The following is a 25,778-nucleotide window of genomic DNA, read 5'->3' as shown; positions in this document are numbered from 1 at the left end:
TCAATTATTATGCTCTATGCGATATACATTGTAATGTACGAATTTACAGCTAGCAAACGGCTGCGTCGCCATTATTTCCATGCGCCCACTCAACGAACGAATTCCGTTCGGTCGTGATTTGGCAAAAAGGTGTATGTCTGAAAAATATCATGTTTTTGGTTTTTACCATTTGGGGGGTTTTCGATGCCGAAATTTTCATGTGACCAACTTTCGTAAGTCATCGATGCTTTGTTTCCGAGATACTTGGGGCTATCTCTGTATTATTTTATCAATTTTCCTGCTTTTGATTAGGCAAAAGGGTGTATCTTTACATACACCCTTGACGTACAATGACGTACCAGGATAGAGAACTACATGATTTGGCAAAAGGGTGTATCTCTAGATACACCTCTAACCGTGCACGCTGGGGAGAGCTTAAAGATTTGGCAGATAGGTGTATCTTTAGATACATCCATCTGCCGAATGAATCACGAATTATAGTTGCGAAGTATGACAAGGCAGAAAGGTGTATCTTTTATACTCTGTGTATATTATATACTCTGTTATACGTGCTGCTGGCATGTATGTGTACCGTTTCACCGGTCGGTGCGGTGGCGGGCCATGCTCCTGACTCAAACTGGCAGCCCGTTGCACTGCAGAAGTTTCTCCTTGTTGCTAGTCGGTGAGTAGATAGAACCTAATATCTAGAAGTCCAGATCTAACGTTTGTCCTAGACTTCTATGGCCACTTCTATGCCATTAGATGCGCAGATTCGTAAAATCTAGCATTTCTGTTGAAATGACAGCTTTTTCGGCAAGTGTGGTTGTGGGATGAGAGTTCTCTATGCTTCAAAATGACAGTGATCCCTGCACTGTCCGTGCTGTGCAGTGCATGTAGAAGCCTGTACATAGTGTAATGGTGTGCTGTGTGACTGTAAGATCGGCTACCCATTACGCTATGCGTATGGGGCTGTTACCTAACAGACATTTAGTGGCAGTTACACACAAAGGTCTAGAGAAAGATGTGTCCCTGTCTTTGGAAATGATACTTGGAGTAAAGTGCTCAGTGGATGCAAACAGTTAAATGATCCTACCTGAATTTTCACATTTATTGAATTTATTGCAAAAAATTGGGAGCAGCATGATAACTGCGTTTTTAAGAACAGATACATGATGTGCAAACAACTGCCTTTTTGTTTGCTAAAGCATTCAGTACAGAAAACAAACGAACCTTTTGTCGAAAAAAGGGGCACAAAGCTAAAAATATAATGCATCATCTCATTGGAAGTAGAAGTTTTTGAAAAAAGGGAGGAGAAGGAAGAAGAAAAATTCTTCAGCTGTAATCCTTAACCATGCATATCCATGAGACCATGTTTTGTTAATATTCAGACTCTAGGGTGAGTTGTAATTTGCGCACATTTTTCTATGTTTGATGAACAAGTTGTGCATCCTGATATTTTTCTTTATTGTTATTTTTAAAATCTTTTTGTAATAATGAAGTAAAGATTGTCAAGAGTTAACATTTGATTAGAAATGGTCTCACATACACCCTTCTCCCTACAAAATCTCTGGTATATTTTGTTATCGTTTAATATGGCAAAAAGGTGTGTCTCTATACATACACCTTTTTGCCAACTTAAATGCACGATTTCTCACGGTGCATGAGAAGATACACCTTTTTGCCAAAATAGCGTGGGTTGCAGTCCCTGTAAACGTGATTTGGCAAAAAGGTGTATCTCTATGCATACACCTTTTTGCCAAGTTAAATGCATGATTTCTTACGGTGTATGTGAAGATACACCTTTTTGCCAAAATAGCGTGGGTCGCAGTCCCTGTAAACGTGATTTGGCAAAAAGGTGTATCTCTATACATACACCTTTTTGCCAAGTTAAATGCATGATTTCTTACGGTGTATGTGAAGATACACCTTTTTGCCAAAATAGCGTGGGTCGCAGTCTCTGTAAACGTGATTTGGCAAAAAGGTGTATGTCTCTAAACATGCTAAAAGTGCTAATTCTGAAGTATTCTTTAAAGTTAGATGCAAGAAAATTATCAGGATATGAAATTTGAAGTGTATACTAAATCATGGAATTGAATCCCTGAGTGTTGCACAGTTTAGGTGGCTTCTACGGTCAAGGAAACTGCCAAAACTTTAAAGTCGATTTTCTCGGCTTTGTAGTCGCTGTAAAACGGCAGACATACACCTTTTTGCCAAATCACGACCGCGTTGGTCTCGGAAGGGTGCAAGACATGGGGTGTGTTCGGTTATTACTTTAAAAAGATGCGATTTTTTTTTTAATCTAGATTACTTGTCAGTTATTCCGGTCGAAACGTGTATTCAGCTTATTCTTATTAATGTTAAATTCTAAGTAATTCTATGGTTGTGCGGGGTTTTTTACTGTTCTGAATTTTGTTCTATATTTGTTAACATAATGGATGCAATTTCCTCGGTTTCGGAAAACTGTCTATACTTTCGCCGCATGCGGCGCACTATCACTTCTAAATTGTGATGACGTCTAAGAACGGAGTCGTCGATATTGATTGTCCGACCAGCCTAGCCATAGCCAGCGAGCTATGCTAGCGCAGCGCAGCGACAGCCGGCCGGCGGCGGCTGGCTAGCGCTAGCTAGCGGGGGGAGCGAGCTAGCGAGCGCAAAGCAGGTGCTGCGCTGCACTATTGTCATTGGCTAAGCCTTTAGACAAAAGAATATTTAATGAATTGTAATACAGATTACAACTGCGATACGCTTGGATATCCATTATTTTCGGCAAACTCGTGAAATAGGCCACACCACTGCGTGTCTGTACTATTAAATAGTAATACTACGGCGACTCGCCTGTTTAAATACTCGTGAATTCAGCCCCAACGTGTGGCGTTCATCGGTAGGTAAGCACGACGGTTGGGCTGCCTTCCACAGTCAGATCAATACTCATGAATGCGTCGAAAATGACTTCCTAATATGGCCCTCGACTAATTTAACGCCCAATTTAACCATAAATACAACCCTACCTAACCCTAAACCCTAGGAGGACCTACCCTTGCTTGCTATAAACGCACGGGTACGGAGCCCGCGCACTGCGGTGGGGCCTATTTCACGATGGTTCCCTTCACGATAGAGCCCCACCACCACTGCGTGTCTGTACTAATACTACGGCGGCTCGCCTGCTTTATAGGCCTAGACCTACTCGTGAATTCAGCCCCACCGTGGCGTTCATCGGTAGATAAGCACGGCGTTGGGGCTTCCTTCCACAGTATGATTTGTAGCATAAAACAAAAACTACTCGACCAAAATTGACGGTCATTCTTAGTATCGTTTTTCTTAGAAAATGGCGCATCTAAATTACTGATAACAAATATTGCAGAAACTGACCATGGGAAACTGGTTAGGCCTAGGTCTTTTTTTTTGAGCCACGACCCACCCTGTAACATATCCCCCTATTAAACGTTAGAGTGTAGCCTCTGTACTACTACCAAAGATTCTGCTATAACTACTTACTAGTTTACTAGACCTAGTAGTAACAGTACTACTACTAGTACTTGTAGACTACTACTACTAGTACTACTACTAGTAGACTACTATAACTACTAGTAGACTGCTACTAGATCTACTAGACTACTACTAGCATTAGTAGTTTAACTTGTTAGCGCCGGCCAACGGGCCAGGCCACAGCCGGGACGCTCCCGCTTGCTGCGGCCGGAGTAGCCGCTCACTTTGTGAGCGAGCTGGGTCTGTTCTTCTACTACTTACTAGACAAACAGTTACAACTTACAATGTCAATCATGTAGAATACAGTATATCCCTTCTAACGTTAAACTATATGGGGGTATACCAGACATACCACTCTGTATTTCCCAGGCGATCGTTTCCGTGAGGTCTATTCTCGGACTTGGTGCCATGTTCATACGCTCTTGCACTGGCAGCGGGGGAGATGCAGCCCCACGATAACGTTCTGGTTCATTGGCTGCCTCTCCCTCCCCATATTCCACTTCAACTTCATGTGCCTCCTCTTCTTCCCCGCTATCGTCAGAGCTGCAGTCTTCATCATCATCATCATCATCATCATCAATGTCGAAGTTTACCCATATAGGGGAAGACATTATGCTCGAGGTACCAGGTATTTGTGCAAGCTAACTTAGTGATAACGTACGTGGTACTAATGCGTACATGTCGACAGTCAGTGGGTCGACCGGGAGCGCACATCCCGCGGGGCCCGGGCCTGGCCGGGCTAGCTAACGTGTACGGGCGTGTACCAAGCTAGTAATCTGAGTGCTTGTGCTGAGCGGCGTCTGCTAACTGAGCACAACTCCGTGCTTATACGTCATCAATCGGTTCAGGGGTGTTGGTCACGTGACTATCTTTTTCGCAAAAGCTGCAACGAGGTCCTCCTATAATGTGATATTTGGGGGAGTTTCTAGAAGCGATAAAAACCGGAACGACACTGACAACATATTTACATTGATAATCATGACATATATTTTACATTTCTTTTGCATATTAAAACATTTTGCAAGCATTTTATTAGGTCTTTAATCTTTACCAAACCGTGCTGGCTGTGCGATGAATGGGACAAAAACAGGAAGTAAACCACCAGAGTAACAACAATGAAGACATTATCAGATTAAACTGAAATTAAGCATGCCCCATTAACACATTCTGTCCATAATCAATGCCAACTTCCAAAGCAGTAGCACTATCTTTTCAAAAGTTATTAGAGTTGAAAGTGAAGAGTGTGGACAAGGTTTTTCAGAAATCAAAAAGGGATTCTAAAGACACACCTAATCACACTATTCTACCAAAAATGTTCGAGATAAACTGCTAAAAAAACACACTTTCCTGCCCGTTTTATGATACCAAATTTTTAAATAATGTAAAAGAAGACCCGCTCTTTCAGAAAATATGAAAAAAAGTCAAGTTCGGCTAGGTTTACGCATTTCACTTATTTTCAGTCCTCACGCAAAATCAGTGTGTGCGACTTTATGTTCGTTTTGAGGTGCACGGTCACATATGAACTAAATGGCTTCTTTTGAACATGTATTATGTTGAAAAGTTCATGGTAATTCTTTTCCAGGCAAAATGTGTACATGAAAATTCCTATGTTAAAAGCATGTGATGGGAAATGTAAACAGTACGTGCGAATGCTTCTGAGTTTCCTGCTAAATGTGTTTGTTAGTGAGGAAAAGAAAAGAAAAGAGAAGAGAAGTCTCGCTCTACCACGTCTTCATACCACAACGCCTACGGATATCTTTGTTTCATATTGTTAGTAGAGAAAAGAAAAGAGAAGTCTCGCTTCATGAGAGATGTTCAGATCCCGCTCCACACCACAACGCCTACGGATGTGTAAGAAGAAGGTGGGTTTGAATGTCTTATAGGGCCGATAGAGCACCAACAGTTGGCACGCTATCTTTTGAAGAGAAACAATACTTTGTTTCACACAAGATGAAAAAGCAGAAAGGCAACTGATAATCATCGGCTCATGAAAAATCAAGCAGAAGTTTTTCAAAACATTTCAAGAGGCATCTTGGTGAGTTACAGTCTGTTAAACATGCCAATAATACTGTGAAAAACAAATTGAAGGCCACCTTCAAGAGGCCACCTGCAATACAGCCCGGCATTTTCCGACATCACAAAAACTTTGATCAACACGTTCCATAATTATATATTCGTGATGGAGAGGGAAAATAGTAGACAACAGCATTGCAAGATTGATGCATTTCTTCCAAGACAACAGACAGGAACAGATTCCACGTAGAATACATAAACATGTACTTTGATTTTTCCATTCATTTTTCCCATATCATTACACACAATCATTACACACGTATACTTGATATGGTATTCAGATGACAGATTCAGCTGTCAGGGCGGTGAGTTGGCTCAGTCGGTAGCGCGTCTGCCTCACGATCACGCGGCCCGGGTTCGAACCCGAGTCTGGACTGAACAATGTTGTGTGTAAACATACCGTCCCCTCTAGCAAGAGGCAAAACACTCTGTCCCTCGGATAGGACATAAAATGGAGGTCCCCTGTATGAGAGAGTAATAACTCATGCACGTAAAAGATCCCGCTTCATTCGTTCATCGCAAAGAGCAGGGTGTCTAACCTGGTGAAGTGGTCCCACCTCACATCCAACTGGACCCCATGGAAGACCAGCTTAACGTAGCTGAATATGGGCTATCCAGCCATCTTCGCAGATGGAAATTAACAAACAAACAAACAAACAAACAGCTCACTGTGTGCAGACTGAGCACGACCCGATAATTCAGAACCTCTGCCTGAGAAAGGCTTCTAGCCTATCCCGCGAGTCTACCAGCACTCTTAAAGTGCTGGTACTATAAACTCATTTATTTTTATAGTGGCACCTCGTTTCATTATGGAGTGATGTGCTAAAAATGCTATGGTGTCGGACGTACGCGCATTAAATGACTTTTTTCAACCTTGAAGATACATGTTCAAAAATCTGTGATGTGTGAGAGTGGCATCGTTCCATCTTAATGATGGGGGTGGGGTGGAAGGGGTGGGGGAACCAAAACATGGAAAATACTTATGTGCGAGAGAGCAGAGCGACCGAGAGAGAGAAGGAATGGGAGGACAGGGGCTTCAATCCGTTTTCATTAATTGGGGGGGGGGGGGGACATGCGGTTGAAATATATGTGTGAAGTTGTCAGGGGAAGGGGGAGGATGTGGGAGGGGGTATCCCCCACGCAACGGACCTTGTGCGATTTTTTTTTTAACCGAAGTGACAGACCTGGTGCACACTTTAGATGAAACATTTGGAAATCTGTCAGTCCACAAATGTGTACTAAGTCTTCAAGGACCGAACGGGGAGTGTGTATCCCCCTCCTACACGCGAGAGAGACTTTGCATTTTCAGGAATTTGGCAATTTTCAGCAAATTCAGCAATTTGGTGCATTCTTAGGGTGAAATATTTGAACAATTTTCTACAAAAAAACAAAAAAAAAATACATCTCGGGAATTATGGAGGAGGGGGGGGGGGGGGGGTAAAACGATTATGTTTGCCACTCCTATATTTTCATGGTTGGCAACTACCGACTACCCCCTGCCCCCAGGATTGACGCGCCCAGGCTGGGGGTTACTCCCTCTAACATGAGGCAGATTTTGCAATATCAGACCTGTACTTCAGAGATCTAAGTGCACACTTTTTTTTTGAAATATTCCAGTTTTGCTTCCATCAAAAAGATAAGAAACAATTTTGTATTCAGGAAAACGTGCTGTGAAAGGGTGGAAAGGGTGTGGGAAGGTGATATAGGCCCCTCTCACACAAGGGAGATTGTGCATCTTCAGGCCTGAAATTCAGAGGTATGGTGCCCTCTTTTGATGAGATATTCGAGTATTGTTTCAATGAAAAGAGTAGGAATTTGAAAATATAAAAAAAAAAAAATTAGGAGATTGTGCGGGGGGATGATTGTGTCTACTCCCACACGAGGGAGATTTTCCCCCTCCTCCATTTCTAAGTGGGGGGATACATACCAGCCACCCCCCCCCCCCCCCGATTTATTCCAATGTTGTCAACAATAATGCCAAGAAATGTAAAATTTGATACACTTTCTAAATTAAAATCTTCCAAAACTATGTTACAATTCAATACATCATCAGTGTAACTGAAAAGTATATATTTCATGTTTCAACATTCAGTGATAATTTATTCGCCGTGACTCAATTAGTTGGACAAGAACATCAACATCATTATACGAAAAAAAAACACAACAACAACAGTCGTTTCATCTGCAAATTGTATAAAGGAAAGCACTTCAGATACAGAAGAAAAATCATTGATAATTTCAGTATGAATAACTGTCCTAATAGACTAAATGACACCACACTTAACATTTCTTGCAACTGAATTGTTATCCTTATTTGTAACAAATTATTTTCTATTATCTAATTAACTCTTAAACCACTGCAAAGCCTTCCCTCGTATTTCATAATGCGTTAGTTTGTAAAGTGAAATTTTATGATTAATTGTATCGAAGGCCTTGGAGAAGTAAAAACAAATCCTAATTAGATGCGAGTGATTGTCAATTACATTAACTACTTTGTCAGCAAATGAAGAACTGCAGTGCTATGTTTTTCTGAGAAACTGAGAATTCGTAATTTGATATTTATGTCGATTAAAAAAATAATTCTAATAAAGACTACTTCTTTTAATACATTAGACTTTTTACACGTTTTTAAGTTTAATTTAGACAGAACCGATATCCTGCATTCACTGCATTCGTGATTCCCAATGAAGTCAACAAAGTCGCAATTCTCAGCCACTGACAATAATGCAGAATCATGTGTATTAAAGCAAATGGTCACTTGTTTTGTTACTCTGACCTGATGCTGCTGTTTTATCCACAGACTTCTTTGGAGTCTTGTTATATGTTTTGAATGTGCTCAGCTACTTGTTTTCTTCTAATCACTAGTCAGTGATTGAGAAAATGCCTCTAGACCAATTTGTTTCACTCTAACCAGATTGTCCTTTACGTTGGAATCGGTGCATTGTCCAGTTGTTACGCTTTATTATACAGGGAAGTTGTAATTTGCACTGAACAGATTTGTCTCAACTGCTGCCATTCTTGATCGCCAGGTCTTCATCCATTAAACTCGATTTACACTTGATTCGTGGTGGGGGCTGTAAGAATGAAGATGTATAGCATAGATTTCAGCTCTTCAGAGACAGCAATTAATGAATGGTTTTGTATAAACCCACTCATCTGTGCTGCATGGCTTAGTGTAATGCCATTCAGACACTTCCTTCCTTGGCATGTACACTAGTAGGGTTGTTCCAGAAGCATGACGTGAGATACACTATTGTGACTGCCATCCATTCTACCCAGTCAGTCTCTCGCTGGTAGCAGATAGGGCTTAAACCTGTGAAGAATGTCTAACATCTTCGAGAAGGTGGTCCAGAAGATTGCAGTTGGTTGTTCAATCACGGATTCTTGGAAAAAACATCTGTTCCTGCAGGGCTTATTACTGCTCTTTGGATTTCTAAATCATGTCTAACTTCTTGGAGGTTGCAATGTATTGGTCAAACAGCACCTTCAGGATAGATTCTACCTGTGGCTGATTTCCTTATCAGGCATCCATGCTTCGAATGCTTCCCAGTACAAACACCACATAGCTTCGCTCAGGATTCTCAGGGCATGTATGGCCTGGTAATAGTCAGCTTTTTCACCAAACATCTTCTTGCCGGTCTCCTCCTGGCATAGACCAGCAGCAACGAGAAGATCTTCTACATCTGCTTCCCTGATTATCTTGCAAACTGCTTTCATGTAGTTGTGCGCTAGATGAAAGCAGCCCAATAGCAAGAACTATCCACGATGCTTGATTGTGATGGCGACTGCAAGTTCATATATAGCCTGATATCCTGTGATTATTAAATGTTGATGGCCGATTGTGATACCTGACAAGTCGCATCATTTTTTCCTTTTGAACAGCCGGATCCATTCGGGAAGATGGGGTCAAAGATAGATAGCCAATGGTACTTGATGTTCTTTGTGGATAGAGATCAGCGCAGAAGGCAGAAAAACCAGGAAGTTCTGTACCAGTTCACAATCGCAAAGATGTGATCATTCCTCCGAGGCGCCACACAAGCAAAACTCCTATCGACCTGCATATCTGAAGATGTCATCAATTTCTCGAGTTTCTCTATATGTTGAAGTGACCTAGATGTCTTTACCTGAGATATGGCATTTGTAAAGGGGTTGGTCTTCATCATCAAAGAGCGTCTTTCTTTTGTGTGAATGTGGATTGGACAGTTTAGTACCTTCCCGGACATTCTCTGAGTGCTTGTCCTGGTTTTCAGTGACAATGGCAGTAGTGGCATTAAAACTCCCACCCTCTAATGTCTTTTTTTTTCAGTCAAGATTGTCCTGGTGCTCGTCACAAGACCGACACTCACGGTCATACAACCTAGAGTTATACAGCCCACAGAGTCATACAGCCTTCAAGTTATACAGCCCACAAGTCATACAGTCCATGAATTCGACACTAGCAAACAAGGCCCACGAGACTGACCCATTAAACTTTGTGTTGTGTCTGTCGAACTCGTGAGCTGTTTTACCTAGTGTCGCTCTCATGAGCTTTATTTGCCTAGTGTAGGACTCGTGGGCTGTATGACTCATGAATGTCGGTCTTGTTGGATAACCCTGATTGTCCAATCCAAATACATCTACATGGGGAAATGTGCAGTATTTGTTCATGGTCTCTGAAATGTAGGCCTACACACCATCAGTTTGAACCTGCTGCATGGCTTGTACACTGTCCATGTCATATATGTACACCATCCTATGAGATAACAACTACTTTTACTTCTTCGGATACCATCTTGGCTGTATGAACTAGGGTCAAAGGTCAAAGATGTTTTATCCTGTATCTTGGTAAATACATGCCTTATTACTCCCATATTTTTGCACGAGCAAAGACCATGGTTGCAAGAATCATTTCACAAAATAAAAACTTTTTTCTTAGATGCCATCCTGGCAGTGCAAAGAATGGTCAAAGGTCAATTAATACTTCATTCTTTGTCTAATTCGTCAGTATATGATACGTATCACCCCATATTTTACACACATATAGACCATGATACATGGATCGTCAGCAGAAATAACAACAATTTGCTAGGACATCATATGGGCAGTCCAAATTTGGGTCAAAGGTCACAGATATTATATCTCTTATCTTGGTAATATGATCGCCTTAATATTTTACACACATACATGTATACAGACCCATGATAATTTGTGACCGTGCACCTCAAAACGAACATAACGTCGCACACACTGATTTTGCGTGAGGGCTGAAAATAAATTGAAATGGGTCAACCTAGCCAAACTTGACTTTTTCATATTTTGTGAAAGAGCGGGTCTTCTTTTACATTATGCTAAAATTTGGTATCGTAAAACGGGCAGGAAGGCGTGTTTTTAAGCAGTTTATCTCGAACATTTTTTTTTTTTTGTAGAATAGCGTGATTAGGTGTGTCTTTAGAATCCCTTTTTCATTTCTGAAAAACCTTGTCCACATTCTGCACTTCCAACTCTAATAAATTTTGAAAGGATAGTGCTACTGCTTTTAAAGTTGGCATTAACTATGAACAGAATGTGTTAATGAGGCATGCTTGATTTCAATTTAATCTGATAATCCCTTCGTTGTTGTTATTCTGGTGGTTTACTCCCTGTTTTTCGTCCCATTCATCGCACAGCCAGCACGGTTTGGTATTAAAGATTAAGCGCTTGAATAGACACTGCACTTCAGAGCCTCTTTTCTCAGTTCACACTTTTCCTGAGTTTGCACTTTCTTTCCAATATTTAGATAGGTTTGGAGAGTCCATTATTTTTATTTGAGTTATACACCATTATTTTTAAAGCTTAAAGTCTGCTCTTTTAGAATGTGGTCTTAACTAAAAATTCATGTCTGGCGACTTTTTGTTTATTTGAGGTGCAGGGTCACATTTTATTAGATAACTAGTTATTGCTCGGAAGCCATCTTGGCTGTGCAAATATGGGTCAAAGGTCAGAAATACATCACTTAGATATCTTCGAGGATACATTACCCCATGTATTGCACTTATATGGACCACAATACATAGACCATTTTGTGAAATAACGACCCTTTGCTCAGATAACATCTGAACTGGGCAAATTAGGTTCCGATTTCAGCTGAACATTATGTATATCATTGTACATGCCTGATCACCCTCATATTGTGCACACTTACATAGACCATGTTGCACTTATGGTTTCGTGAAATACGGACTTCTTGACATAATACTATCTTGGCCATGTGAATTACAGTCAGAGCTCAAAATATTTATTTCTTAATGGAGCGGATCACTGCAGGCATACTTTATTCATTATCCAAAGGCCAACGAAAGTTGTACATACACTGTATGCATATGCAACAGAAAACCTAGAAAACTGCCGTTTTATGTTATATAAAGTGTCCACTTTGGAACATCATAACCTTTCACTTAGGAAAGTAATGGAATTGTAATTTTACACATTGTTAACCATATATAAAGACAGTTTTCTACCAACTTTGAGATCTGTAGTTGCGATAATTTTTGGAATATGAACAAAATAGTAATTTTGCAAAACTTACATAATGTGGAAAAATTAGTAAAAAATTGATTTTGGCCGAGAAATTTGTATGCAAACTGCCTTTAAACCACTCAAATGTGGTATATTCTTGTAGATAATTTAATTCTCTTAATTTGATACCACACACATGTTGATTAAAGGTAATTTTCAAAAGTTATTTGCCAAAAATATCAGTATTACTTGCATATTTTTTCAAAATTGCCGCCATTTTTAACCAGCAGCATAATTTTCAGGTAGTCCGCCTAGAAGCTGTCAAGAATGATCCCCTGAACATTTTGACACCCAACAACCTTTTACAACAGCCCATGTCTGATTTCCCCCCAAAATGGGGTTTTGCCCCCTAGGTACTTGGTATAATATGAGTCATGCATGCAGGACATGAGCATACTTTGCTAATATTTTCATCTTGTAGCCTCAGTGGTAGGCACTGCCCCCAACGTTCAAGGATGGAAAGGAGAAGACATCCGATTGCCTTGTGACTTCCAAGTGGAACCTCTCGCAGTGTTCTGGCTCAAGGAGAGAATCTCAGACCAGCAGCAAAGGACGACCAAGGCTGAATTCATCGATGGGGAATTAGAAAGCAGGGAGGAACGGTTTGATATCGACAAGAACTTCAGCCTCGTCATCACTAACTTGGAGGTGGCAGATGAGGGTCATTACCATTGTCAGGTGCTGCTGAAGAACACCCAAATTGTTGAAAATACCACGATCATCACAATTGGGTGTAAGTAAGGTTTTCTTTTTCGCCATGTCATAGTGGTATGGGACGATCCTAGACTGGACAAGATGACAGTCCTCTCAATGATTTAGTTTAAATAGAAAAAAAAATCGTACACACGTAAGCTAAATGAATCCCGGTAAAGTGGTTAAATAATGCCTTGTCAATATCATTTAAATCATCTGTCATGCACGGGGTTACAGGTAACTTACAATACAAGCAGTACAGCCAATTTCTATTGTAGCCGTGATGTTCGATAACTGAGACTGATAGGTTTCTCATTAGCACCGGAACTGCTGTGGCAAATTTTTGACATGCAGTTTCAACATTTGACACGGCATTCACGGGAATCACGGCCTGTTACGAGTGTCCATCCCGTCGTCTGTTCATCCCGTCTTATCGTGTTGTCACATATCCATCACGTTTTGCCCACGTTGGCCAGAAACCTGACTGCCGTGGGTGCCGGGAATGGTGTACACTCAGCAATAGTCAGTTAAAATGTTGTGATAAAGATATGCTCGATTTTCCCCTTTAAGCAGCGATTTGTAGAAAGGCGACAAAATGCAGCAACAATATTTGGAAGGAACATACGTAGGCACTTTCAGCATATTTTTTACATTGTTTCATTTAGATATAATTATGTTAATTTCTGTACATTCTGGAGTTCCTATAGAAATTACCAATGTTCGAGCATTCAAGTGATCCCTAAATAAGCAGGAAATCACGTGAATTTGATAGCTTAACTTGATTGCTTTAGTCCTTGCACTGAGTCACTTATCCAAATGGATATTTTGATAATGTGTGATTGAAAATATATGTAATTAAAAAGGTAATGCCTTATTCGCCTAATTATCAATATTTTTCTGGTAATTAAAATAAGTTAATTTTGTCACTATTCTTCTAACTACCTTACTCTTTGTCACTTCATTGATTTTCTATGGTGAAAGTGATTCGATATTACATTTCCATGTTAAATACCAGTAATTTCAACCTAATAACGTACAGATTAAAAATAAAAGAAACAAACATGACAGTTCTTTCTCTTTTTTCCTATTCATGATAGCCACTTCTCATTTTTCTTCAAAATGAACAATGTTGGGTTCTAGTTTCATTTGTAATTATGCAAATTCCGTAAGATAAATAAAAAAGGTTTTGTTTTCCATGAATAAAAACAAACTGCAAAAGTCTTTTTAGATGTTTGGAAATGCTGAATGAAATCTTGATTGGAATACAAAATATAATGATATGTCAATTCAAAATAATGTTTGTATTTCTCTAGCAATGGCAACCGGACATACAATCGAGGAATGCGTTGATAAGAGTCAATCTCGTCAAAGCCGATGCACATACCAATATACCTCCAACACCCCTTCTTTTAATCTTACGTGTGTCGTGAGTGGATTCAAACCTAACGTCTCCATGCTGTGGACGGAGGAGTCAGGAGAGAGACTGAATTCCGTGGTTTCACTACAGAACACACTTTCTGATGGCACATACGAGAGGTTCGAGACCATTACTGTTTCAGCTAAACATGGGACAGAGCAAATCTTCATGTGTGTGGCTGCCGGTGACTCGCTGAATGGAACGTCGACCCGAGAAATCACCGTTTTACCTTTATCAGGTTTCGTGAAATGTTGTCAATTCTATGTTTCTGAATATTCACTGGTATACAATTGATATTTCAAACCAATGTTCTGATTGAGATAGGTCACGGAGTAGTATAATATTCGGTTATTCATATTTTGAGAAAATTTTCCCTCCTCCCCCCCCCCCAAAAAAAATGTACATTTTGCTAGTCTCCAATTTACAAGTAAAAAAAAAAAAAGAAAAATGTAAACCTATTTCATAACGGAGTCGGCCTCCCCCCCCCCCCCCCAAAAAAAAAAAAAAAAAAAAGATGTCCATTTTGCACTTCTAGGCAAGTAAGGTCAATAAGTTTAGGTAAAACAGCCCACCAGTCCAGCACTCGCTTGGCTTAATACATGCAGTGTCTCTCTCATGTTTGTTTTTGTTTTGTTTTTTGCTTTTGTTTTGTTTGTTTTTTTTTTTTTTTGTCCTAGTACCCCCGTCAGACTTGTAGGTCTTGTTTGCAGAGTGTCGGACTCATGTCCCATTTTTTGCCTAACGAGCTGACAGCTAGGCCGTATGAATCGTGAACCGTATATGACTCATGGACCGCTTTTCTTTTGCTTTGTTTTGTTTTCTTTTTTATGTCCAGTTAGTTAGCCGTGTGGCTCTAGGGTGTCGGTCTTGTTGGATGACTCAATCAAGACATAGATATTAACGTTTCTTTATATTCATATTATATTGATAGTGGAGTGATGAATGAATGAGTGTTTCATTTGTGTCTTTATCAAATTTCAGGGAAACGAAATAATTTGGGTCTCATCATCGGACTCACCATTGGTGTGCCTGTTGCCATAGTCATCCTATTTCTCCTTGTTGGAAAGTATCTTCAGAACATATGTCCGGAATACCTACCGCGAAAAGGTGTCTGTCTATTTTCTGTAAGGTTTTATATTTGTATTCATTTGTGAATGTGTAGGTGTGTGTGTGTGTGTGTGTTCGTGTTTGTGTGTATTTCTTTGGTTTTATTCTTTGCATTTTTCATCATTCTGATACAAAAATGAATTTATTACAGACGACCAAATATCCCGTGTACAAGGATTACCAAGGATGATTAATCGATGTCAAGTAAAAGAAATATTCATAAAGGAAACAGTACGTCATAAGCGTATTCCTGACATGATGGTGGCCTGAGAATGTGGGCATGAAAAGAGGAGAAACGAAGATATGTGTGGAAAATATTGCGCCCAGAATATAATCTTATATGAAAACGATCATTGATAGTGATACTCTGTTGTTGTTGTTGATGATATATTTCAGGATGTGGCTGGAACCCCTGCTGGCGAAGGTCAAACATACCAGAAATATTCGAGGAGGACATGGAGGAAGAAGAAATAATGCTGGGTAAGAAATATATATCTACATTACCACAATCTTATTCGTTGTAAAAAAAAAAAAAATAAAAAATGCATTACTACGTGATGCAGAGCGACTTTTTATTTTCAAGATTTACATTCTACCCTTTTTAACTGCATTCGCCATTTCGTTGTACAATGACACAGTTGTGTTATGTAATGCAGACAGTAGAAAGAAATGGTAATATGATTTCGTAACACTTTGTAGGATTGAGTGCCTTGTAATGTTATCCTCTATCGGCAATAATCGTATACACTTTTGGATCAATCGATTTATTATATTCCAGGCCCTATTTTTTTTTCTCTCTCACTCCCTGTCTATCTGTGTATGCATAATAGACATATTTCTGTGTGCGGGTATTTATGTTCATTCGTATGTACAAACATGATTTTTGTGTCTTTACTTTTTTTAATCTTTGGGTTCTCTTCTAAGAAACACCATCGCTTACTAAGGAACAAGTACAGCAATGCAAGGAAGACCTGAAGGCGTATTACCGTGTGTCACGACGCAAGGTCACGGTGGATCCACTCAACTTTATGGAACGTGTTGAATTGGATGAAATTTTTACGAATTTAAGTATCATAGACCGAAATAGCGAGCGTAAGACACCAATAACATACGACGATCTTGTGACCAACGATGAAAATGGAAATCTTTCAAAGCGGCTTCTGATACAAGGTGAGGGAGGTGTTGGGAAAACAACACTTTGCGCTAAGATTGCCTGGGACTGGTGCCAGGGACGGATTCTTCAGGATCTGGACATGGTGCTCCTAATACCTCTTCGAGATGTCACTTACAAGAAAAGTATTGGTGGTATTGTAAAAACATATCTCTCTGATTCAAATACAGCAAAAATGAACCAAATACATGATTACATTGCAAGAAATCAAAGTAGAATCCTCATTTTATTTGATGGGTTCGATGAGTTTACCGGGAAATTAAGTGAAATTGACAGCAGTGAGATCATTCGCATTTTAGGAATAGAGCAATATAAGTCATGCAAAGTAATTGTGACCACACGACCATGGAGAACAGACGAGTTCATGATGGACGAGACTATTGCTGACGTTTACACTATTCTCAGCGTCGATGGATTTAACGAGGAGAATTTATCAACTTACATTAGGAGGTACTTTCGGATTGCGGAGAAAGACAATCTTGCAGAAAGTTTGATCAGTTTTATGCAGGAAAATGATGTCATCCGGTCAAGTATGGCTTCATTTCCTATCTTCTGTGCGATGCTTTGTCTGATGTGGAAAGACTTCAGTGAAGAGAGACGAACAGAAATGCAACATGTGCAAACTTTCTCCATGGTATTTTTTGAGATGATATCTTTTCTGAAAGAACATTACGCATCAAAGGCCTGTGCAAATTTACAAAATCAGGACATTCTTGAGCATTTGAATGAAGCTGGAATGGCAATTCAAGAAATAAGCGAGATAGCGCTAAACGGTTTGTTGGACAGAAATCTTTCATTTCCTGAAAACAATTTCAGAAAGTGTTTGAAAGCCATGAAAACATGCTGCAGAGTGGGAGTTCTGACTATAGAAAGAGATATCATCACAAGGGAGCGTCGACGCAATTTAAACATTTCATCTTTGGTTGAGTCAACTGTTTCTTTTCCCCACAAACTGTTTCAAGAATACATTGCAGGGGTATATATTGGGTATTTATTCACCAATGATCGCACCAAGTACGACGAGGTAAAACACAAACTTCTTAGTCGACCTAAGGAGTTCCGATACGTATTCTACTTTGCCTCAGCTTCGGGGAATGAGCTTGGCCTTGATATCATGAAAGGCTTGATAAACTGTGTAGCCCGTTACTTCACATCTCATCCCTCATATAACAAAGAGGATGATACACGTGATTTCTGTGTTGACGTTGCGTTTGAATGTCATACTGAGGAGGCAGCAAGGGCTGTGGGAAAACGATGGAAACGATACGAACTAAACTACGATTCATCAGACCACACTGTGTCAGGATTGGCGTTCATGATGCGAAAGAACCAAATGGTGAGTGACGCAGCTTGAATATTGATTTGAAATATTTCAGAAAATTTTATGTAGACAAATAACAAGATTCCGTGCTTATTTGTGCGTCTTTCCCTGTGTGAAATTGAGTGTCTACAACCTCAACAGCTTTACTCAAAGTTGCTTTTAAGACATGACCAGGTCCTATTGATTGGTAAAATCGTTCTGAAATACAAAATCATAAGTGTAATATCCACTTAAGTATTATTAATGTAAAATAATTGTCTTCCTCTTTTGATACAGTTGATTTTATAGTGACTTGGTGTGTGTTTTAAATCTTAATCACCAAGTCACTTAATTCATGCACTTGTATCATGTAATTAATCAGAATGTTTCTTTTGGTAAATTGTACACAGCTTTTTTTTTTCCTTGTGACATTTAGAAAAAAATACAGTAGTTGTGATAAGTGAAGCAATGTTCTTTATTGTTATAGCAAAATAATTCGACTCCACGGAGAAAGTAGAACAGTTTCATGGTCGAATAAAATCCTATCAATTTGCGACAGTTACATTTGTCAAAAGGCCCCTTGTAGTAATCATTCAACTTTGATCATACTAAAGACGCCGTGTATCGAAGGGAGACGTCAAACTGAGTATCGTGTACAGTACATGATTATGTATTTTGGGCAAATACCTATTTCGGGCACAAAACATGAGCATGGATGAAGTCATATTTATCGCCACTCTGCTCTTTATCATACTACATCAAAATGGGAATAAATTATTCCCCTCACAAGTGGTGATAAGTGATATTATTACGATATGAATCGAACGTGTATCAAAATAATGATCCCTTTTGTTCTGAGCTTCAAACCTCCAATCAAATGCGTGTACGTTTGTTAACCACATTCTTCATGTGGATAATTACTTTCCTTTACTGTCAATTCATATTCGTTCTATCAGAAATCTCTAGAAATGGTGGATTTGAAATGCGGAAGAACTGTGTCACGTGACTTGGCGGAGAGCATGTGTTCGAGCAGTGTATTGCGTGAAGTAGGAATATGGGACTCACAATTTCACCCGGACTTCTTCAAGATCCTACGCGATGAGGCTTCGAACTGTCTGGTAAGAGCTTTTCACCACAGTTCACAAAAAAAAAAAAGTATGCTATTATATACAGATTTCAGATGGAATGATACTAAAGATATTTCAAAGAGGCAATGCATTAATTGGATGATAACATACTAAACAGTGTAACGGTTTTTCTTTGCCTCTTTATATTATACAGAGACAAAAACAAGTTTTAAATGTTATTTTACTTGGAATTATAAAGGGAAATATAAAAAAAAGATAAAGAGAAAACACTGTTTTACTGCAGGGAACGTTTCTCAAGCAGAGAATCAAAGTTATATCTAAAAATACAATAAACTGGTATGAACAATATCGTATAGGTATTTTAAAATACCTCTTGTGACCATTATCACTGTGAAATTAAGGCTTAAGAGGGGAGATCATTATCCACGTTCTTATGCAGTCGTCACGGAGAACATAATGTGATCTAAATCTAATGCAAGTTTGAGTGAAACCAAGGTCAACTTGTATTTGATGCCTTACAGCACGATGTCTTATTTCAGATGTTCATCTTAGATATCTATTGTCCAGTCATATCTCATTGGTAAACTAGTTAATATGAAAAAATAACCGAGAATTAAGAAGATTATTTTGAGCATAATACTGACGAAAGTCACCTGGCCATGCTGCAGAGCAATATGTTTGCACTAGCCGTTTACGGTATAAACACTATTAATTGTCCTTCGGCCGCCCCTACGAAATCAAGCTGGACTTCCCCCATTCCTTTCTGCATACGCCCAGCAGATAGATCACAACCCTATGTTAGCACCCAACGATACATATACCTGGAGGTATGTATAAACAGTGCAATAAAACATTCCTGTGATCATGAAATGCTGCTGTGCTGATCTGACGGACTTTTTTATTTATTTATTTTTTTTTTGGGGGGGGGGGGATTGAGAAAACTGTAACATGAAATGTATCTATTTTCATTATACCCGGTTATTTACAAGAATCCCGCTATATGAGATGTAAAATAACTATTAAATCGCCACATGTTATATCGCGTTCCTCAGTTCAAACTTGCCTAATGATAAATTTAGGGTGAATCATACTGAACAAATTGCCTAACAGTAAACCACTCTCGGCACGGATATAGACCTTACCATGTCGTCAACTTAATGAACACATTTTCTGAGTCATTGTGGTATTATAATCCGATGGTTTTTCACTAATTCACAAAAGATGAAGAGAGAAGGGGCATAATATATATATATATATATATATATATATATATATATATATATACATGGAGTGCGAGAAGGTGTCTCGACCATTTACAGCACCAGTGTAGCTCCTTCATTATTTATATTCAGTGCGAGAAGAAGAGCATTCGTGGACGTATGTTAAGGTCTTAAAGTGTAACCCGGTCTTAAAGTGTAACTCGATGCCTAGGCTTCTGAAAATGTGTCAGAGCGATGCGTATGCAGCGGTCGAGCACACATTTCGTTGTGCCAATCTCCCATGGGAGAGAGGCTCAGTGCCAGTGGTCCTGTGGTGCAGACTCATTTACGACCAACAAGGGTGTGTGCCTGTAAACTAGCGGTATATCATGATAAATAATACATTTGTCGTCATCAAGCACGTTCATTTCAATTCAATTCAATTGAATTCACTTGTTCTTCAACATGATATACATGAAATCTTTGAAGAATACAAACTACTTAAAGGCAAAGGACCTTACCCTGTCACCAACGAAATAACAAAATTCATGTCAAATTATTCCAGATTAATAACACGTATTGAAGAACGTAGGAGTTCACTAGAAAGCAATAGCTTGACATGTACTCCTCAGAGTATAACCTTTCTAAAGAAATAGATTAGAGGGCAACTGGAGAGAGGAAAAGAAAGGAAACAAACTTCTTCTTCTTTTTTTTTTTGCACAAAGAACTAGCACGGACAATATTAGGACAAGATGACTGTACTTCAGAGTACAATAGGAAGGGGATGCAGACATGAGCTATAGGTTTGATACATTAAAAGAAAAAGAGCAAAATGAAGAAAAAGAGCAAAGTCAACGATAAATAGAACAATTACGATTTTTTTTCATAATGTATTTCTTATTTTGTTTGTAAGATTTATTAATTTTTCTTCAACATATTTTGATACTATGAATCAAAATCATTTTCAGCGTTCAGCGAAATCTCAGAAAATATCAAATTACTATGTACATGATTTAAAGGGAAAACAAGAATGAATTTGCACATTAATTTTATTATCAAAATATATTGCATTACCAAAATTAATGTGCAAATAATTACATAAAACATTATGGATTTTTTTTTTTATACCTTCTTCAATAATAAGAATCAAATGATAGAGCTAGGCAAATACTATAGTTAAGTTAGAAGCTTCATGTTAGATTATGGCGGTATCCAGGCGTGTCCATGGTAGGGGGAGGTGGAATTTTCACATTTCCAGCATCTTCTTGAAAAATATAATTATGACATATACATCTCCACTATAAACTTGAATTTGGGAGATAGCATCCCTGGGTAAAGGAATCCCACTTTGTTTGAAGGGGCACCAAGTCCAAAGACCTCAACATACGGGACTGTTTGAACAAAATACACCCAAATCTTCTCCAGAACCAGAAGTAACAGAGCTGATGCAATGCTATATTAGAAGGTGAAATGAATGATTTCTTTTTATTTGCTATGTCGGATGGGGGGGGGGGGGAGGAGGAGGGCGGCGTAATGTTCACATTTTTTACATCTTCTTGAAAAGATTTTTACTTTACATGGCAGGTAGCATCCCCAGAGTAATTCAATACCTAACACTGTATATTGTTACATAAACAATGTAACGGTTTTGCTGGCTTGTAACTCTTTTTTTTTTTGGTGGACTTTTATTTGCTCAGTTATTGCCTATTGCACATTCCTGACTGTTTTACATCCCAAGATGAGGAAGGTCCTTTGTGGTTTTTCACTTTGAAACCCCAGATGGTGGCCACTGATGCAGCGAAGGAAAGTGATTTCCTCATTTTTATTGTCTTTCTTTTTTTTTCTGATCGGTGAGGTATCTACTGCTTGTATGGTAAAATCCACAATTTTATCAGGAAATGCAAACTTCATTCCCCATGCTTTCACTTTTCTTTTTGTTTTATCTCTGCTTTCTTTCTTGATGATTTCCTTATTTCTCATTTGCAAAGTTAGCCATGATTAATGGTGAACAAATAAGTATGTTTTCGAAGGTGTTTGTTGATACATTATACCAAACAGAAACAACAATAAATGATATGAAAAGAACTGCTCACATTACAGGACCTGACGTGTAGGCCAACATATTGGTATCTGCTCCACGTAATGTGCGGTTTATTGCACATGATTGTTCTCGAAAACACCCCACAAAATATCCTGCATACAGAAGTGACCATCCCTGTTGTGATTATTAAGTGTACAAACATTTTTACAAGTCACTATGATAAGGAAAAGTTGCTTGGTATATCAAATACTATTGTAGAGGTTTTAACATCTACAAGTATCATATTGCTGCTTATAATTATCAGTCACACAAGACACTCGCACATCACGCGTTAACAATACACTGACACGAGGCACTCACATACATCAAGTTATACATAGATTAGCTACCAAACCAAATTGTGCAAATATAAAAGTTCTGATATAAATGAGTTGGTAAGCTTTGAAAGTATAACGTGATTCTGCTGACAGTCGCTTCGTATACACACTGCACAGTATAACAAATCCTTTCCAAGCAATACAATATTAAAATGTATCTTGACATGACGTGCATCATACATAAATAAGGTTGGTCATCTCAGAGTGACAATATGTACGTTTTACAGTGTGCAATAATCTACTTTGATAGTTCAAGGGAAACATTGCACACACGTATGTTATGGAGCCCATTTCAGTCCCCTCCTGAGCATTGTTTGGGAGGGGAGGATTACCACACTATTCTTTTGAATTACACATCGACAGTATTGCGTCATATGCCATCACTGATAATGCCCTTTTCGACAATGCAATGCATATTGTATGTTTCTAAATCTGCCCTCCAAGGCTCTAATGTGTAAGATTCCATTGTGATTACTCAAAAGCTGAGAAAATATCTTTAGCGAATATTTATTAAAACACTGAGAACACAAAGAGCAAAAAAACAGCCTATTACAAATTTCGAATTTGCTTGTGTCTAATGATAACAGTGAAAATTTACATACAATATTTTTGTACAGTAATGCATCAAATAAAAAAAGGAATTATATGAATAAACAAATACTTGCTGATAAAAAGCTGAAATACCCGTGAAATCGTGAAATAAATGACTATAGAAATGGCAAGATTGAAACCTTGTCACACTCCCAGGTACAATGACTCTCCAAAGTAGATATTTAACAAATGTTTAAATAGAAAACTTTTCATGGAGGATACTTTGGCAACTGAATGCAACTTACATTGTAAATTTTGACGATCGTAGAATATGTACAGATTATTAGTTTATTTAGATACCGTCACACACTACTATAACAAATAGAATACTACAGCTTGGAATACCAGAATGCTGAATAGGTCAACTGGCAGTGGAATAGCTGGAATGTAATTAACATATTATACATGCATGTATACATCAGAAATGGCGAGATTGGGAGACTTGTTACAGTCCCAGTCAGAATGACTTCCAAGTCACAGAAGTTATTTGGCAACTGAAAACAACTCAAGTTGAACAATCATCGATATGATTATAGTCCTATGTACAATCCATTGCTTTTTATATCATCACACACTACTACAACAAGTACACAAAATGAGTCTGGAATGCTAACGCCGAGTAGGTTGGATTTGAAATACTGCAGCTGGAATGCCAGCATCACCACTGCCTCGACACGCAAATGACTGTCCATCTTCTTGCCATTCGCCGAGCCTTTCTTCGCCATCATCATCTGATTTTCTGCCTGGACGTGGTTGACACTGACAAAATAGCGATGTAAACAGGAACAAACACCACAATAACAATACTCTGCAATTCATTTTCGAAACTTTCAAAATGCAATTCGTATAGCAAGCGAGCGGAAGACGGAAAGAACTGGCTGATAACGTACTCAAAACCACGGATGGTGTGTGAGCAGACGACAGAAAGAACTGGCCTATAAACTTATCCAAAACCACAGGTGGCGCTCTATATGTGAGACACATTTTCAGAAGCCTAGGCACCGAGTTACACTTTAAGACCGGGTTACACTTTAAGACCTTAACAGACGTAGCTAGTGATCAACGTGCGTGTTTATTGCCGAGCTTTCGGTCTCGGTAGGACCTTCAGCAGGGCTGTAATGATACAAAAATGACTCACTCGTATGGCTACACTCGTAACAATATGAATCTAACTAGCGTGAGTCTATAGTGGCTGTTACAAGTCATTTCTCCCCTGATTTTCCTATTGCTATTGTTACGCCCTACTCAAGAATCTGGGCTACTACCGACAGACAAAAGGGAGTTATGAACACCTGGACAGAACATTCCTGTGTATAGAAATCTGGCCTAGCAACAATACATTGCTGAAATCATACAGTGTCTGGCTGCCAGTGTGGAGCAGCACTGTGCTGGGGAAGCTACAGGTGTTTGCACATAACAATGCTAGTTGATTTAATACATAGGGGCAATACAACCACATGTCATACTGGCTTCATAGAAGCAACCTCAGTGGCTATGCAGCAGTTGCAGGGGCAGCAGTTGGACTGCAAGGTCTGCTGGAAAAGGCTTGAGCAGACGATATGAGGTCGGATACCGGCAGTTTTTAGTCACCAAACTATGGCGTTAACTTGGGTCATTCGGGTGTACGTAGACAACCCGTGCACGCCGTGCAAAGATAACCCTAGTCTAGCGGGCGACGTATTTTTAGCCTAAATCAGTGATTGGCAGTCAATAGAGGGCGCGACGATGTGGAAGTCAAGTTGACTAAAAATACGTCTAGTAAGAAACCTCCGAATAGAGGCGTGGAACCGGGTGTGGCATGACAGTTGTCAGTCGTCAACTCTCGAAGTTTTATTGGCTGAGCATCAGATGTCAATCAAAACACGACGCAGAGCCCGAAGAAATGCTAGTCTACTCTCCTAGGTATACTACAGATAATCTTTCAATAAAAATACAGTTTGCCTGTCTCTTTCAGCTTATTACAGTATTTTTTCACTCGTCTCCATTCTTTTTAAGGTGTATTACATTTTACATTACTTCAAATAGAAAAGAATGATGGTAATCAGTGCAACTGACTTCAGTTGTAAATCTATGAGGGTTTTGCACGTAGAAACTACGCCCAAATTACTGCCGAATGCAAACCTTCAATTATTGGAGTAAATTCTACTTGATATATACTTTAATTGTACGTTTCGGAAATATATCTGATATCACTACTCCCCTCTATCATTTTTAACCTTGAGTTACCATATATTTTTGTATCAAACTTTGTAAGATATTTGCTTAACATCAATAAAGCTGCCGTCAAGACATCAATCTCTATATCGGAGCACCGTAGACTTTAAACAGGCATTTTCTGTCGTGTTCACGCGTGATCACACTGTCACGGAAGAACTCGTCCGCGGTACATGGGCGTCCAAGGGGAAAACAAAGAGGAGCTGCGACACAAAAAAGATTCCTGCAAAGCCAAAGGCACAGGTGAATTATGGTGCATTCTTTGCAATCATGAAATTACGAGATGCCTTCTACGTGGTGCTGGCAACAAGTAAGGAGGAACCGATTCAATCTGATTCACATTTCTTTACAAATGCAAATTAGGACATCTTTCTAACCATTCCGAATGCATGCCAATGCAGAAAATTAAGCTAACCAATGTGGCTGATGCATACACACACACGCAAAGGAGAAAAAAAAAAAACCACGACCTACTTACGAAACTGAAGCATAACCGCACGATATGTGA

The 25,778-nt window shown here is 39.1% G+C and overlaps 2 protein-coding genes across 2 annotated transcripts in view; one reads left to right on the top strand and one right to left on the bottom strand.

The window, feature by feature from the left end:
• Positions 1-25,778, bottom strand: part of LOC140227843 (uncharacterized) — a 233,850-nt gene that overhangs the window by 90,583 nt on the left and 117,489 nt on the right. The window lies entirely within an intron of this gene.
• Positions 1-25,778, top strand: part of LOC140227088 (uncharacterized) — a 101,153-nt gene that overhangs the window by 52,303 nt on the left and 23,072 nt on the right. Inside the window, exons 4-9 of the mRNA XM_072307518.1 lie at positions 12,500-12,805; positions 14,079-14,420; positions 15,164-15,289; positions 15,686-15,769; positions 16,214-17,796; positions 18,717-18,878. Coding sequence (XP_072163619.1) covers positions 12,500-12,805; positions 14,079-14,420; positions 15,164-15,289; positions 15,686-15,769; positions 16,214-17,796; positions 18,717-18,878 — 2,603 coding nt within the window. The remainder of the gene's footprint in view (positions 1-12,499; positions 12,806-14,078; positions 14,421-15,163; positions 15,290-15,685; positions 15,770-16,213; positions 17,797-18,716; positions 18,879-25,778) is intronic.

The sequence above is a fragment of the Diadema setosum genome, chromosome 4, assembly GCF_964275005.1.
Source record: "Diadema setosum chromosome 4, eeDiaSeto1, whole genome shotgun sequence".
Lineage (NCBI taxonomy): Eukaryota > Metazoa > Echinodermata > Echinoidea > Diadematoida > Diadematidae > Diadema > Diadema setosum.
The sequence above is the reverse complement of the archived record's forward strand: the minus strand, read 5'-3'. Positions and strand labels throughout refer to the sequence as shown.